Here is an 18,363-nt window from a genome sequence, read left to right as displayed (position 1 = left end):
GGAAATGATCTAAATAATTAATATGGCTGATTTTCAAAAAAATACAAAAATTCCTACCCAGAGAATAAACATATTTTTCAAATACCTATGAAGCACTTACATAATCAGATCATGTTTTGGCTATAAAGAAAATCAATCAGTACTGAAAAACACAGAAATCTACAGATCATATTCTCTGACTACAATGCAGTGAAATTATAAATTAACAACAAAATAACACAATCCATTTGCCCACTTAGACATAAAACAGTATCTCCCCTCAACTCTTCTTATCTGAAAAACTACTCAAATACAAACAAAATGAGTAATATATACAAAAACCTAAGAGATATGACTAAAGTGGTGTTCAGAGAAAAACCTGTGCCTAATTAAGCCTAAAGAAAATAGATCAACCTTCAGAGTGGCCCTTGAAACTGTAAACCGGTATCGCTTTTCTTTTTTTTTTGAGGCAAGGAGTAACGACTTTATTCAAAAAGCCGGCAGACCGAGAAGATGGCGGACAAGGGTCCCCAAAAAACCACATTATTTTGATCTGAATGCCAGTTTCTTTTATAGAACAGAGAGGGGGGAGGAGGTGAGCAAGTAAAGTAAAAAGGCCATAAGCCTTGCAAATATCTCCTAGAATGGCCAGCCTCGGGGAGGGGAGGTGTTAATTTCCTCTTTTCTGCAGCAACTCACAGGTAGACAGGGTCAGGATGTTTCCCTGAACAAAGGCACTTTGGTTTAACATTCAGACAGAGGGTCAGGGTCCCGAGGCAGGCCATTATGTATGATTATAATAACAAAAGCAACAAAAAGCAAAGGTTAAACTCAAAGAAACAGATCCAACAAGGAGTCCTATTTAGCTCTTCCCTGGTATGGAAACTCAAGGAAGGGGTCATTGGAAGCTCCGACTTCACAGCTGGTGGGTCAGAAAGACCTGGACTTGTGACTGGTGTCTGAAGTGGCAACTGGGGGAAGGGGGCAGTATTATAGGACTGAGCCTTTAACTTGTAGAATCTGATGCTATCTCCAGGTAGATAGTTTCAGAATTGAGTTGATTGTAGGAAACTCAGATGGTGTCCGAGAATTGCTTGGTGGTGTGTAGACTCCTGCCCCCATGTTACTGAACTCAGGTTTGACTGCTCGCTGCTCAAAAGCTAATACTTTTGAGAGACAAGTGCTGGTAGGAATGGAAAGGTTGCTTTATGCAAGAGACTGGCAACTTGTGTCCAAAAACCAACTCCAAAGATTCTGCTCAACCATGAAAGTTTTTAAAGGGAGACTCATTAGCGGAGGGGGTCAGGGTCTTTATTATCTTCCACTGTGTGCAGACTTTCTTCTGATTGGTTGGTGGTGAGGTAACAGGGTGACATTCCAGGAATCTTGTGCTCAGCCTGAAGTTACCATCTTCCACCTGGGTGGGAGCCTTAGTTCCACAGAAGAACTCAAAGGTATTGCTGTGTATATTCCTTGAGGAGGAACCAGGACCTCGCCCCATCGCTGCACTATTGCTTTTTCTTTTTTTTTTTTAATTCAAACAGAAAGTCACAAAAATTATAATCATCCTCATCAGTTCACTGAGTCCCATGTAATTAATTTTTTTTTTCATCTTGATCTTTTGTTAGCACTTTTCCATTAGAGTTCTGAAAATGCTTATTCATTCAGTTCAGCAGTATAGTCAGTTACCAGAAACATGTACTCGTCAGAGTCTTTTCCATGAATTCCTTGAAGATGAAACCCTTTTATAGGAACATTTTTGCAAAAGCATCAGAGTACACCCAGAACTGTCTGTAAATGACAAAAGACTTAAAAATGACCATGGTTAAAGATTTGATGAAAGTTCATAATAATGCAACTGACAAGGAAATTTAGTTATTTCTGAGATATACATTTTAAAGTAATAACTAGAATTATGACTTACAACATTATACCAGAACATATAAGATTTTTAGAAATTTTATGTAATGTCTGAAACATTTATATTAACATATTTCCATACAAATAACCCAAAAAAAGTTTAGTATTAGTTTTTTTGTTTGTTTGCTTTTTTATACTGCAGGTTCTTATTAGTCATCAATTTTATACACATCAGTGTATACAAGTCAATCCCAATCGCCCAATTCAGCACACCACCATCCCCACCCCACCGCGGTTTTCCCCCCTTGGTGTCCATACGTTTGTTCTCTACATCTGTGTCTCAACTTCTGCCCTGAAAACCGGTTCATCTGTACCATTTTTCTAGGTCCCACATACATGCGTTAATATACGATATTTGTTTTTCTCTTTCTGACTTACTTCACTCTGTATGACAGTCTCTAGATCCATCCACGTCTCAACAAATGACTCAATTTCGTTCCTTTTTATGGCTGAGTAATATTCCATTGTATATATGTACCACATCTTTTTCCATTCGTCTGTCGGGCATTTAGGTTGCTTCCATGACCTGGCTATTGTAAACAGTGCTGCAATGAACACTGGGGTGCATGTATATTTTTGAATTATGGTTTTCTCTGGGTATATGCCCAGTAGTGGGATTGCTGGATCATATGGTAATTCTATTTTTAGTTTTTTAAGGAACCTCCATACTGTTCTACATAGTGGCTGTATCAATTTACACTCCCACCAACAGTGCAAGAGGGTTCCCTTTTCTCCACACCCTCTCCAGCATTTGTTGTTTGTAGATTTTCTGATGATGCCCATTCTAACTGGTGTGAGGTGATACCTCATTGTAGTTTAGATTTGCATTTCTCTAATAATTAGTGATGTTGAGCAGCTTTTCATGTGCTTCTTGGCCATCTGTATGTCTTCTTTGGAGAAATGTCTATTTAGGTCTTCTGCCCATTTTTGGATTGGGTTGTTTGTTTCTTTAATATTGAGCTGCATGAGCTGTTTATATATTTTGGAAATTAATCCTTTGTCCGTTGATTCGTTTGCAAGTATTTTCTCCCATTCTGAGGGTTGTCTTTTCGTCTTGTTTATGGTTTCCTTTGCTGTGCAAAAGCTTTGAAGTTTCATTAGGTCCCATTTGTTTATTTTTGTTTTTATTTCCATTACTCTAGGAGGTGGATCAAAAAAGATCTTGCTCTGATTTATGTCAAAGAGTGTTCTTCCTATGTTTTCCTCTAAGAGTTTTATAGTGTCCGGTCTTACATTTAGGTCTCAAATCCATTTTGAGTTTATTTTGTGTATGGTGTTAGGGAGTGTTCTACTTTCATTCTTTTACATGTAGCTGTCCAATTTTCCCAGCACCACTTATTGAAGAGACTGTCTTTTCCCCATTGTATATCTTTGCCTCCTTTGTCATAGATCAGTTGACCATAGGTTCGTGGGTTTATCTCTGGGCTTTCTATCTTGTTCCATTGATCTATGTTTCTGTTTTTGTGCCATGGTATCACTTTTCTGAGGAACAATTTGGCAGTCTATCACAACTTAAATGCACATGCCTTTTGACCCAGCAATTTCACTTTTAGAAATGTACATTATACAAGCATTTATACGTGTGCCTAAAAATTCAAGGAAATTAAGCATTGTTTAGTTGTCCATCAACAGTAGACTGTATAAATCATGATAATCACACAGTATGGAATATCCCATACTCTAAAGAATGAGTTACTTTATGTACAGACATGAATATAAATATAATATATTAAATGATAGGGAAAAAAACATTCACAGAACAGTATTTACAGCACAGTACCATTTATATAAAAAAGAAATCTACATGGGAATGACTAGTGTATATAAAATTATAGAAAAATGCCAGAAAACTTGTAACAACTTAATAATGCTTGTCACTAGAGAAGGGACTGGAACTGAAGGAGGGAGAAAAAGGGACTTCACCTTACTAAATGTCTTTAGAATTTACATCTTTTAGAAAATAAAAATGTTTATATTTATAAACTTTTCTTTTTTGGGGGGAATAAACATGTGAGACATTTGAGAACAGAGTAGAAAGGTAAGGTTGACAACATAATGATTCTAACAGGTACTAGCCTCAAAATAAATAAAAAGAAATGTTGACTGCAGGGAAGTTATGCCTGAGTTTGAACATTAAATTATTAATTCCTATCTATCTTTAGTAGAGTGATATTTACTTCCAAACCAAAATGTCAGATATCCTATAATCATAATACAAAATATAGTAGCTTTGTCCTAATACTCTCAAGGTGACATAACTACAATAGACTCTTGCTCACTGGCTTTACTAAAGGGAAAGCAATAGCGTTGCTAATGCAAAATAATTGAGTTACATTAGTCCCATCAACTCCAACTCTACTTAAAGAATCTGTGGAAAGAACCTCAATCAAGTTATTTATCATTATTATTTAGGAAACATTTAAGAATAACAAAATTCAGAATCACATATCCTAGCTTAAGAAAACAAAATTAATAAATAAATATAAACAGAATACCTATCCGTAACATTTTCTATTTCTTTATAATTAACATAATATTTTAAGATCTGTTAAATGATCCAAATTAACGACACATTTATTTTACTTTGAAATGCACTATAAACGTTCTGCAACAAAGTCATTATCATTCCCTTATTTTACTGACTTTAAAAGGAAATAACTGGAATTAAATTTTTTTCTGTTCTTATTAAAACAAAATATTGTTAACACAATTTAAGATGTTAAATACTTTATGAAAATTATAAAATAAGAGTAATTAACTAGAGTCTAATATTATACCTGTAGTTTAACATTATCAGCAGGTTAAAATAACCCATGTCCTCTTTATCTTTGAAGTCTAGCCCATGAAACCCATGCCATCATCATTCAAGAATATTACACTTCAAGCCTAAGAATGAAACATTCATGAAATGTTTGTTCATAAGGTTTTGAAAAAAGTTAGATCAATAATTATTTATAATAAAGTCACGTTCCTATAGGTCCTTGGGATTATAAGGGGTCTGAGAAGTCCTACAATTAAAGAAACTGCTTATCTTTGTTTTACCCAGCACCTCCTCAATTCTACAGCCTTATATCATTTCCACCAACTCCTTGAAATATTTATTAATATCTGACACATGAAACACACTGAGACATTATACCATATAATTCTTTGGTAAATTATTTTTCCTTAACCATATATAGTTATAGCAACTGATATAAATAATACTGTATTACTGTATTAGTTAAGTAGAAAATTCATAGGCAGCTTAAACCTTGAGGATTTTTCCTTTGTATATTGCACATAAACACTTAACCACAGACGCTCCTCAGTTCTATCATTAGCAGCTTGGGAAAACCCATTTCATTACACAAACTGTGTAATGAACACATACAATGTGTTCTACATCATCTTGCTAAATTATGTAGAGTTTCAGAACATTAGAACTGGAATAGTCCTTAGAGATACCAGAACAGCAGTGTTCTAACTCCTAGTCCTCAATTCTGCTCTTCATGTAAATCTGCTTCTAAACGAATTCTCTTGATATTCTCTACTGGACTCTCCCACTGGGCAGTGGCTTTCCAACTTACTTTACCACAGTTTACAGTTAAAAACAAACAAACAAAAAAACCCCAAACATACATTTTGCATCCAAACGCAGTATACACAAATATATAGGTATACTTATCTGTATTGTATAAATGTATGTGTACAAATTTAAAACTTTCATGAAACAATACTCTTGCTAAGCAAAATGCAGTCTATTTTCTAATCATTTCTATTTTTCATTTTTTAAAATGATTCACTAAATTGATTTAATGATCCAGCTTGAAAAAAAAAACCTGCCAAGGAGCAAAAAGGTTTAACTCAGATGAATAATCTCATCCCAACATCCTACAGCTTTTCCATTCCAACAGCTATCCTCTGATGGACTATTACAATTGATAAAAAGCAAAGACATAAATTCATTTTATTATTTATTGAACAGCTGCTAAATGCTAGAACTGGGGACATTTTGCCTTCAAAAAGTGTAATTTTGTTGAGAAACGAGCTATAGTTACAGTTAAACAAAAAATACAGTAGGAATACATAAAGAACACCTAAGTACAGTTTGAAGGAAATCAAGGATGGCTTCAGAGAGCAAGCAAGCAAGCAGCATTTCACTGAGACATCCATAGGAACTAATCAAGCAAACCAATGAGCACTTAAGTAATGCTAAAATGTGGAACAGTTCTTTTAAAAAGATGAAATCTTCAACCTCTGGTTTAGAATTTGAATGAAAAGGAAAGAAAATACAGGAGGATAAATAAGCTTAGAAGTAAGAAATAAAATAATTAGTATTAGAGAAGTAAAAGGCATCTAGTAAGAGCTAACAGGTAACTGAATATAGATTTAACTGGAGAAAAAACTATTAAAATAAAGAAGTCTACACAGACTGTTTCACAGGAATCAAGGTTTTTCACTTCTCTTATAAAAATGAAACTAGGGCCTCCCTGGTGGCTCAGTGGTTAAGAATCCGCCTGCCAATGCAGGGGACATGGGTTCGAGCCCTGGTCCGGGAAGATCCCACATGCCGCCAAGCAACTGAGCCCGTGCGCCAGAACTACTGAGCCTGCGCTCTACAGCCTGCGAGCCACAACTACTGAGCCCACGTGCTGCAACTACTGAAGCCCGTGCGCCTAGAGTCTGTGCTCCTCAACAAGAGAAGCCACTGCAATGAGAAGCCCGCGCAGCGCAACGAAGAGTAGCCCCTGCTCGCCACAACCAGAGAAAGCCCACGCGCAGCAAGGAAGACCCAACACAGCCAAAAATAAATAAATAAAATAAATAATTTAAAAAAAAAATTTGTTAATTAAAAATTAAAAAAATAATAATCAGAGATGTCACATAAGTAACTTGAGCAAAATACTTAAACATCATGTCTTTATTGAAATGTACATAATAGCAAATACAAAAATCAATTTTGTTAACAAGAATGCAAGCTACCCAGCTAAACCTTATTTATAATGAGAAAAGAACAAGTTCTCAACCATCTTTCAAATTAGCTAAATCTCTCACCAGAAAAAAAGGTTTGCCCAGCAATGTGTATACTGAATTGCAAAGTAAGGGCACATGTACTCTAAATGTTTAATAATCAAAGGAGTTCAACTAAAGCAGAAGTTCAAAGTAAGGATTAATCAAGTATTTAACCTATTAACTGCCATATCATTCTCAACCATCCCTGATCTTTCTCTTCTCTTCATGCCTGGTATTTAGATCTTAAAACTAAGTCGTAAAAATGCACTAACAAATATTTGCTTAAAATTAACATTTTATTTAGTTTACAGATTTACTAGGTACATTTTATATATATATAGTATATGTACAATGTACATTTATATACACAATTATCTCAAGCCCTCTGTGAGGAAGAGGTGGTTACAAATAGCAGACAGTATTATTGTCCAAGTGTCTCCACTCTACCCCCATCCCATACACTCAGGTTCTTAGAGGGCATGGCTTTTTTGTTTGTTTGTTTTAAATCTCAGTGGTTTAGAAAGACCAGGTAAATGTCTGTTGTGATAAGGAAACTGAGATTCAAAATGACCATTTGTGGCAGAAATTGGAGTTTGAAGCTAGATTAAGCACAATATTCTTTTTAATTTAACAGTTGCTGTACTTAGTATTATAAGGTAGATTTAAGTTAGTTTAAATATAGAAGCTGATTTTCATGGTATGCTAACAACAAAATAACAAGCATAAGAATAAATAACTCTTTTACAAAATTTCCAAACTAAATAATGCATTTGAAATGCAAGCACAATATGAGTTACTGGCTTCAGGACTCTATCCTTTCAGACAAATAAGATGTTTTCCCCATTAAGCCCATATAATAACTCCCCTCTTTACATGGCATGTTAAATGTATACTACTGAAACATTTATTAAATTAAATTGTAATTAGTAGTGTGTGTTTCCCTGGAAATACCTTTGAGAGTTGAAGTGGTCTTTTTCATTTTTATATCATTAGCTTAGTCTATAACTCTTAGCACTTTACTGCTGATCAGTGTGTGTCACTTGAATTACTGACCATTCAGTTAAAATCTATTCTCAGGACCATGACAGGAATTCTATGGAAATATTATTATGTTATTACTATAAATATTACCACTTGTAACATAATAAATAATTCATAGTCTTCTATCATAAAAACTTGAGTTAGTTAAGAATGAACCACAAGTTATGCTACACATTTGATTCCTTGATATGCACAATTACCTTGTGTTTATCATCTACTCGCTTGAGAGTTCTAGGCAGTATAAGAACAGAGCCCCAAAGTCGAAAGCTTTCTTCCTTCTAAATATTAACCTATTTGTCTCAGCTATTAATAAATTTGGAGGTCATACAAAAGTTTTACAAACTCAGTTTGTCAAAATATATGTAAATGTAACCAATGGTATCTCTACAACACTATACACACCTGCAAATAACTTTCATTTCCAGGCTAAATTTTTCCAGAGTTTTATCTCCATTTAGTCATTTTTTTTTTTCTATGGTAGCCCCAAACTACAATTTTATCTTTTCTTTTTTTTTACTTTTTTTAACATAAGAATAAAAAAATCAAATTAGTTCTTCTATTCATATGCCAGTTAACTCTATAATACAGTTAAATATTAGTTTTTAAACCCTTCAAAATTATTTCAGCTCTTTCTCTTCCACTTTCCTTCCTGAAAATTCAGTCCAGAAATCATTATCTGAGGCTGAGAATGGCAGGTGAACATGCTGGAGGGAGAGCCACAGTGGCCCAGAGCAGGGTGTCAGAGTCTGCAAGATAAGGACAGGTTCCAAGGGGGTCTGGGAGAAGGCCTGAACCCAAAAAGGGATGAGGAGGGCATCAGCATGAGAAGAGTGGCCTGCCACAGGGTGTCACAGCACTTGAGAGGGGTGAGTAGGGATAGGGATACTCCATCAGAGAGAGGAAGAGAAAAGCCTGGGGGACATGGCAGGAAATTAGTTAACATACAGGGGAACTGATCAAATAAGTAAACATATTAAGTTAAATATTGTGAGCCACTATATTGTATACCTGTAACTTATATAATATTGTACAGCAACTATACTTCAATTAAAAAAAAAGTAAACGTATTAAGGATAATGATTTCTCACCATCAGAAGGATGTTACAACTAGAGAAAAGATGAAAAGTAGAATGACCACTGTGGTGATGAACTGAAATTGTAGATATCAGTGTGAACTTAATGATTTTCAACATACATAATAGATGCAGATGAACTATAGATATAAAAGTATATATGTGGGTGTGTGTCTATATATACGTGTGCATGTATACAAACATACATTTGCTATTTTCTGATTTTGATGGTACATTAATGGTTATGTCCGAGAAGATCCTTGAGGAAGAGAAATACACAAGTATTTAGGGGGCAATGATGGATCACGCATTTCAAATGTTTCAGGGGAAAAAAAGCTGTATACTGTAATTGTAACTTTTGTGTTTAGAAATGTTACTAAATTAATTAAAACATTATTTCAGCACAAGAATCAATAAATCAATGCCACATACTTCCAATTACATAAAATACTTCGTACCTATAGTTCTCAATTTTTAGGTGAATAACCACCCCTCTGAGAATCTAAATATGCAATCTCTCCCCAGAAAATAAATACATGATAAAAATCTCAATGACATTTCAGGAAGTTCAGTCACTGAACCCATTTAGTCACCCTGTTTCCCCTAAAAAATCAGGTCCATAGTCTTTAGTATCTTAGGCACTGCTTTAAATTATTACTCCTATATAGTAAAATATGTCAAAAGGACTCATGTAAATGCATGAAAATTATATACTTAAAATATGTTTATGTTTATTGAAAAATAAAATTGGGGTAAAATTAACAACGTCAACAATTTCAACCACCTTTGCAAGGCCTTTCATGGGAGGCAGGTTATAACTTTCCGACCTTTAAAATAATTCTGAGGTTCTGTATTACACTGGTGAAACAAGTATGATATATTGGCCTAAAACTATCTTGCCAACAAAATCCACCAGCTGAGCACCCAAAAAAGTAATGATAGAAAACGTCCTGCTTTGGGACAGAGTAAACCTGGTTCCTAACACAGAAAAAAACTCAGTCTACAAATGCTTTGGAGAGTGGACTTGTTTTGGTGGACTAAGAGTATGAAGGGGAAATTCTGACTTCCTGTGGTACTGGGCTGTCTGTAGTCACAGCTAGGAAGAAGAGACAGTAAGACAATTTCATATTTAAAACTGTATTTCAGAGACATGTGATAGAACTACCTAGGAAAAGGACGGACCAATTTGACCAACAATAGTATTTGATCTCCATGCCTTAGATTAAAGAAGATTTAGAAATTGCCCCTTAAGGATCAAGAAAAAGCAGTCTGCCAAACCAAGAGGAAAACCACACAATAATCTCCTGTGTGAAAATTCTATTTCTATCTGTAAAGAAGTTGCTCCCTTTATTACCTAGTCTTTAAAGTCCTAAGCACCTTTCTTTGCATACAGTGCCCAGTCTTTTTAGACTATGTAACCATCTCATATTTGTACCTAAGTCTAGCTAATGAAAATCAACAAATGTTTCCTAACTTTTCAGTTCACCTTCACAATGAATCTTGAGTATATTCAATATCAAGAGGACAATTTTCTTATGGCAAAAAAATATCAGCATTCTCACCCTCTCTTCCTTAATTTAGCCCACATACTATGGAGTTCATCTGAGGGCTCTCAGAAAGGCTGTTAAAAGGGTGGCTGTGTTTTTCAACATTAGAGTATTTTAAATGGTCTATTTTCAAAGACAGAATATGAATGAAAAGCAAAAATAGATTAAAAATTATAATTCAAGGATTAACCTATATATATTATTAAAATCACATTGAGGGGCTTCCCTGGTGGCGCAGTGGTTGAGAATCTGCCTGCCAATGCAGGGGACACGGGTTCGAGCCCTGGTCTGGGAAGATCCCACATGCCGCGGAGCAACTGGACCCGTGAGCCACAACTACTGAGCCTGCGCGTCTGGAGCCTGTGCTCCGCAACAAGAGAGGCCGCGATAGTGAGAGGCCCGCGCACCGCGATGAAGAGTGGCCCCCGCTTGCCGCAACTAGAGAAAGCCCTCGCACAGAAATGAAGACCCAACACAGCCATAAATAAATAAATAAATAAATAAATAAAATTAAAAAAAAAAAAAGACTCTGTGCTCCGAGTGCAGGGGGTGTGGGTTCAATCCCTGGTTGCTGCACGGTGCAGCCAAAAAATAAATTAATTAATTAAAAAAAAAAAAATTTAGCAAAGCTTAATATTATAAAAATGATTGAACTGTGAATTTTATCTTCAAAGAATCCAAAATAATAGACTTAATGCCACTTGTTTTTCAAAATATTTTCTGGTCAGATAAAGCAGTCTACAATCTTTCTGAGTTCTACCTCTTTGAAAGATTCTAGTAAAATCAAGATTTTACAATTAATATTTTATTCTCAGAGCAAAAATTAAGAAGCACACAAACGATTTTCAAGTTCCAAGCCCGAATAGGTTTGACACTTGCTGAATTAGAGACCTAACTGTCTTCATTATTTGATATGTCTGACACTGGGTTTTAAAGTAAATTTTCAAATAAAGAGTCAAAATCAAGAATTCCAATCTCTTTATCCTGGAGGCAATGAAGGTCTTCAAAATTTAGGCTAGCCTACCCTTCCAGCCTTATTTCCAACTATTATAAAGTTACCACTTCGGGGTCAGATCCTAAAATCAACATGCAGTGCAAATTAATATTGAACTGTCCCCCAATATATCATCCATAATGCACAATTACATATAAACTGACTTGTTTTTCTTCCTGCACTAAAGCAGATACCTGTTTCTTTGAGCACATAAGAAGTAACTAGTTTATATTAAGGCACCTAGACTAACTCAGCAAGGTGAGATGCTCACACTATAAAAGTATGTGGAAGCTGAAAATGACTGGGGGAACAGAGAATTCACCTCTCCCACCATGCCTACCCTAGGACAGGCACTCATTCCAGTAGAATGGCAGAAAAAATTGCTTGCACTCTTTTTCTCTAAAATTCTCATTCATTTCCTCTTTCTCTCTCTCTGTCTGTCCCTCTGCCTCTTTTAATTTTTTTAGGGAAAACAATATCTAGTTGGAATCATACAAGTTCAAGGCATACTGGACGCACTCTACTGAACTCTGCACTATATCCAGTATTCCCAAATGAGCCTCTGCATAGTGCCTAAGAACACACCAGACTGAGAAACAGACCGGGTTTGGTTCTGGCATCTGCTAGCAGTGTGACCATGGGCAAGTAACCTAACATCTCCATGCTTCAGTTTCTTCATCTCTAAAAAGGAGATAACAATAATATAATACTTATATCATAGGGTTACTGTTAAGGACTGTATGAGTTACATACATAAAGTATCAGTACTTTATGTACTTGAAATATTCCCTGGCACATAATAAGTTATGTAGGGGTTGGTTATTGTTTTCCCAACTGGACTGCCCGCTCAATGTCTATCCCAGTTCTATTCTTCAAAAATCTGTCCTAATACCTCCTTCTCAAGTAAGGCAATAATAATTCCAACCAGGGAACCAGGGAAAAGCTCTCCTATACCTTTAAACATCTATGGTTCTTAATTTTTGTATGACTCTACTGACTTGTATTTACTTACTAAAAATGTTACTTATCTTTTTATGTATACTTTACATTGTCATAAAAATTATTAGCTCCTTTAGGGAAGAAAATATGGGAAAACAAATTATGCCTCTTTTATACAAAAAAGTCACTCAAGTAAATACTAAATATTGCTTATGAAGCAAGGTTACTGGATAAAGGTTTCCCAACAAAGGACAAAGAGATAAAGAAATCAACTGTTAAATATAGATTCTCAGTTTGTATCAATGTATAAGTCTCAAACCAAGAATTGTTATAAGAGCCAAAGCTGCTCTGAGCATATATCTCAAAAATGAGGACTTAGCTCATAAGGAATAGCTTGTAGTCTCTAAGTCAAGAATATTAAAGTATGGTAAGTCTTAGCTTTCTGTGATTTACAAACAATGTTAGATTGTTGTTAGATTTGGCCTAAAGTCTGAAAAACAATGTATTAAATACTTACTTAAAAGGTGACTTTTTAAAGAATATTTATTTATTAACTTATATTTATTTTGGCTGCGCTGGGTCCTAGTTGCGGCATGCAGGGTCTTTTAGCTGCAGCACGCGGACTTCTTAGTTGCAGCATGCGAAGTCTTAGTCGTGACATGCATGGGGGATCTAGTTCCCCGACGAGGGATTGAACCTGGGCCCCCTGCATTGGGAGCACAGAGTCTTACCCACTGGACCACCAGGGAAGTTCCAAAAGGTGACTTTTATGTGTTATGCACTGCAACTATGTAGATGAAAAGATTTAGACCCTGCACTCAACAAGTCTATACAAAGACAGCTAATTAAACAGTAATGTTCAAGGTATAGTGGGGATAACAGAATAACAATATTAACACCCATTCTCCTTTATCTGCAGCTGAAGTCTTATCAAAGAAGAGAAAAACAAAAGCTGTAGTTGACAAAAGGACTGACCAGAAAAACAAATAAGTAACATTCAGAGATTGTGTATTTATTCTAAATACAGCTGGTTATTAACTATTTCATCTGGACAAATGTCACAGAGATTTCAAACCAAATATCTGGCCTGGACCCCCAGATATTACTCTACTAAGTATACATTCAAGAAGTTATTCTTTAAATTTTAATATTAAAATTTTTTTGGAAATTGCTATGGTTCTCCTAATGCACCTAGGAAGTTTTCTACAAATTAAAAAATGATCTTATATTTGTCTACGGTTTGTCATTTAAGATCACTAACATTACATAGTACAGGTAAGATGTAGTATTTCTTCACATATAATGATTATGTTACCAATCTATGGAAGAAAAGGTATGTCCTGCATATTTTATCCACCTATTTAGACCCACACCTCTGCTCTACACCAGCAGCTTGCAAGCTAGGTATACTATGCTTCTTACTCAACCAGAGACAGACAAGTTAACCAACTCTACCAAGTATCAAGTTTGCAGACTTTGTACCACCATGTTTTAACTATGAACTATTACAATGCAGATATTTCCAAACAGCCACAAACCTACCCTCAGGTAAAATACTCTGGTCAGTTGATAAAATATTCTTCCCTTCAATGAAGGGGTATTTCATACCTAATTCAATTAATCTAATTCAACACCAAAATAAAAATACCAGGAGTTGAATGTAATTAGCAAAATTTAATGCACAGTACATAAAGGTCCAGCATCAACTCAATTTTCTCTGTCATGGATAGTCAATCCACTATTCTGCCTTTTACCTTCATAAAACAAATAGAGAAATACAACAAAATTGCATCAAACTGAGGAGCTAGGTTATAAAGTCAGTCTATATGAGGTGAAAATATTATAAAGTCATTTAAGATTGTCATTTAAGATAACTAATCTTATACACGGTAAAGTGTTTTTGCATATATAATGATTATGTTACCAACCTACAGTCAAAATAACCCTTGACAATCTCTTAAAATGGAATACAGGCAGGGAAAGGTGCTCATAGGATAAAACACACTCATAAGAAAAATGAGAGTGAACTAAAGAACAAGGAGAGTCATCATATTTCACTAATTCCAGGGCTTATACTTAATGAATGAATTCCCAGGGTAATCATTTGCATGATTAGGATCCTCTACGCCATCCTTCTTTTTCAAATTCAGAGAACATATGTTTAAGTTAAACACTCATGTGATATGGCTTCACTACACTATCTGAGCCAGAGAATAAAATTATCCTGGAGTAATAAGTAACCACCAGATGCTATTTCCTTTTGTAGCATCATCGATTGAAGAGAACTTCTCCAGAGTTCTATTCAACCACTACACCCCCCACCCCTCTTCTCAACTTTTACTGAGTTTCCAAAACTGTGCCATCTACAAGAAAGAGGCAAGAAAATACTGAAATCCCTTTACACCATCAAGTTAAATTTTAAAACGTATTCGCATAACAAAAGAAAATATAACACATGATCCCTGCAGTTATTTGGGCTATTGTTTTCTCAAATCATTCAGAGTTCATTAATAGTTGGAAACATATCAAAACTCAATTTTAGTGAGAAATCATATCTTACCCACAACCATAAGTGTGAATTCAAACCCTCTCTTCACTGATTTTCTGTATACTTGATTTGGGAGATTTGCAAATCCCACATAGCCTTCAAGGTTCTTCTGTTGCTGAGAAAAGCAAAAGGAGTCCGGTTATTCATATATCAACAAATCACTTCTGTCACACATTTCAAATTCCCTTCATTAACCTATTTTTAGAAAACTATATAAACTACTATTCATGGTGAATCAAACTGATTTTATAGTGTTACCAATAAAAGTATTAGTTAATTGCAAAAATGGACAAAATGAATTGAGCACAAGTTGACTGACAATAGACAATTATAAAAACCCAAGGGAATAAAATAAAAATTAAAGAAACCTGCCTCAGAGCAAAGATTTCAATTTATAGTAAGTTACTAATAATAAGATTCTAACCAATCAACTAAAAAAAAAACAAAGGATTTTTCACAATACAAAATTCAAATCCCCTTAAAATTATATTAAGGACTCTTTTAATCATCCCCTTTGCTCATACTAATTACCAGAGGCAGGAGTTTCTTGAAATTTATCTTCTTATTCATGAAGTAAAATCAAAACGTGGAGTTTAAAATTTTTCATGAACTCTTAAAAGCTCTCATGATCAATGTCAATCAGTAACATTATCTTTCAAACTGTTATACTAGGTCCAATTATGTCACTTCAAGGTTTTTACATGAGCCTGCTGCCTCTATCATCAGGGACATCAGATTTATCCAGGTTTTAAAGTAAATTTCAATTCAGTTTTCTGTGTGGGTTTTGATTCTTTGATGACCTCAATAAGTTTCATGAGTAATTCAAAGAAATCTACTTCTAAATTGGCATAGTAAATCAGTCTGATTTTCAACTTACCCATTGGTGAGAAACACTGTCCATAGTTCAGACCATCTGAGTGAGTAGAATCTTACTGATTAATTTACTTAGGGGTAGGTCTTACTCATTCATTAAAATATAATGGCAAAATATTCCTAAGAGGTACACATTTTTCTTAAAGATTTTTGCCACATTTAAATTCTCATCAAAAAAACTCATATGGGATCAAATTACTAATTCAATACATTTGGATTTAACAAAGAACAGCAATCTGCATTCCTTACTAGCATCACATATGTAACTAAATATTCCATCCATAATATTTTTACCTTTTTTAAAATTCATATAAACTAATTTTTAAGACAAATATTGAGAAGATAAGTAAGCCAATTAAATTGAAAGGCTAATTTTAAATATACTAGTTAGGATACTGATCAGAATATTTTAAAGTCAAATATTTGAAAGCCTACTATGTGCAGAGCTAAGAATATGCATCAAATTTAAGGCTTCCTTGGTTCATATTTCATCCAACTGTAACTGAAATTTAACTTAGACCAGAAAAAAGCCTCTCTATAAATTATGTAGCATACTCACAGCTACTTTGTAAAGAACACATTTCCATCATTCCAGTGTTCCAGATTCCAACAGACAGATCCACAGAGGAACAGTAAACGAGGAATTCCAAGAATCATACACGGCACATTCAGTCGAACAGGAGAGAAATCCATTGGAACATAGTAAAAGATAGAGGGGAAAAAAATGAAAGTTACTTACATGTAACTCAACAAATTAGAGGTAAATTACAAATAAATTGAAGGCAGACTTTTTTCTACTCACGTCAAGGTAATATTTTTTGTCGGATATAAGGCCCAGTGAGTTTTAATCCATTTCAGCAGCTCTCCTGATCAAACACAGAATCAGAGGCCTCCTATCTATCTTTTTATAAAGAACAATTACTATGCCCTGTACCTGAAGTCTTACAAGAAATGGTGAAAAAAGTGTAAAGTATGATGTTTCAAGAAGATATACAGGGGCCAAATTTAAATCCCAAGAAGAAAAAAATGTAAATTTCATACAATTTTGCTTTGTCAGTCACTGGATTAAGACAGCTCACTTCAGATAAATGCCAATGTTTTAGTTAAAATCTTTATACAGTGCTATATTTCAAGTAATTAAAATAAAGTTAAGAACTGGAAGAAATGCAAACTTGTAGATACAGGAAAGGGAAGGAAGCTAAAGATGGCAAGCAGTAACAAATGGAAAGATGAAGTAAATGTGACCTGTAAAAACTGAAAGGCAAATAATATAGCATAGAGAAGAAAACAGACTATCCTTGGACAAAATGTCTTTAAAAAGGGTATGTCTTTATTCTACATTGAAGAAATCTATGAGTTATATCACAACCTAGAACAGATGATGATGATTATTCAAATGCCACCTTCAAAGAGAGGACTGCCCTGACCACCCTTATCTAAAATTACAACCCATTCCTCATCTCAGCACTTTGCTGCTTTATGTTTTTCTCTTTAGCACTTACCACCATTTAACATACATTTTAAAAATCTTGTTTATTGTGATCTCCACCCACCCTACCTCCAACTAAAATGTAAACTCCATCAAGGTACAGATTAAATGAATTACGTAAGTTGTGGCATCAAAAAGAGGAAGCCATCTGGGAGAGCTGAAGAAGTTTCAGAGAAAATATTTTAGGTTACATATTCAAGGAACCCACCATACAAAAAGGTGTAAGAAAAACACCTCCATCTACCCCTGTGTCTTATTTATTACTTTATCCTCAACTCCTAGAACAGTCTCAGGCACAACTAGGAGACTGAATTAAGAAAAGGGAGAAAAGCATTCTAGGGCAAAGGAATGGGCCCTAAAGTGGGGATGAACTTGGTACTTTCAGGACCAAAAAGAAGGTACATGAACTACAATGAGGTGAGGTAGTGGACCAGGGGATAAGTGACAAAAAATGAGGTCAGGGAGGCAGGCAGGGGCCAGATCATGTGGTACCCAGCCAAAGTAAGAAATATGGATGTTATTTTAGGCATGATGGGAAGCCACTGGAGGGTTTTACACAGGCAAGTGACCTGACCTGATTTGTGTTTTAAAGATAGCTCTTACTGCTAAGAGAAGAAATGGAAATAAGAAAACTAGTAAGGAGCCTACTGCAATAGTCCAAGAAAGAAAGGGTATACTGAATTTAGATGGTATGGATGCAAAGAGAGATGAAGATTCAGAATATGTTTTGAAAGAAGAATCGTCAGGACATTGCCGGTGGGTTAGATGGGACTGGCAAAAGAAAAAGAGACAAAAAATAAAGAGACAAAAGATAACTCCTAAGTACTTGGCTTGAACAACTCAATGGCTAGTGATATCTCCAGGGAAACAGGGTACAAAGGGGAGGAAAAGAGTGGGCGGTGGGGGCCAAAATCACCAGAATCAAAAATAGCTTTGAACATGTTAAGTGGAGGTGTCTGTTACAT

The 18,363-nt window shown here is 35.0% G+C and overlaps 1 protein-coding gene across 3 annotated transcripts in view; it reads right to left on the bottom strand.

Moving 5' to 3' along the window:
- The window catches only part of SEPTIN7 (septin 7), a 68,877-nt gene extending 52,299 nt beyond the window's left edge, over positions 1 to 16,578 (bottom strand). For 2 of the 3 annotated variants that reach the window (XM_061197913.1, XM_061197914.1), the window contains exons 1-2: positions 15,914 to 15,975; positions 15,049 to 15,151 (exon numbers count right to left, since the gene is read on the bottom strand). In XM_061197913.1, coding sequence (XP_061053896.1) covers positions 15,049 to 15,151; positions 15,914 to 15,937 — 127 coding nt within the window. In that variant the 5' untranslated portion in view covers positions 15,938 to 15,975. Of the gene's footprint in view, positions 1 to 15,048; positions 15,152 to 15,913; positions 15,976 to 16,468 lie in introns of those variants that run through there. The other variant, XM_061197915.1, reaches the window with a different exon arrangement.
- Positions 16,579 to 18,363: the final 1,785 nt, after the last annotated feature.

Source organism: Eubalaena glacialis, chromosome 8, assembly GCF_028564815.1.
Source record: "Eubalaena glacialis isolate mEubGla1 chromosome 8, mEubGla1.1.hap2.+ XY, whole genome shotgun sequence".
Lineage (NCBI taxonomy): Eukaryota > Metazoa > Chordata > Mammalia > Artiodactyla > Balaenidae > Eubalaena > Eubalaena glacialis.
This window is presented reverse-complemented; position numbering and strand designations above follow the sequence as displayed.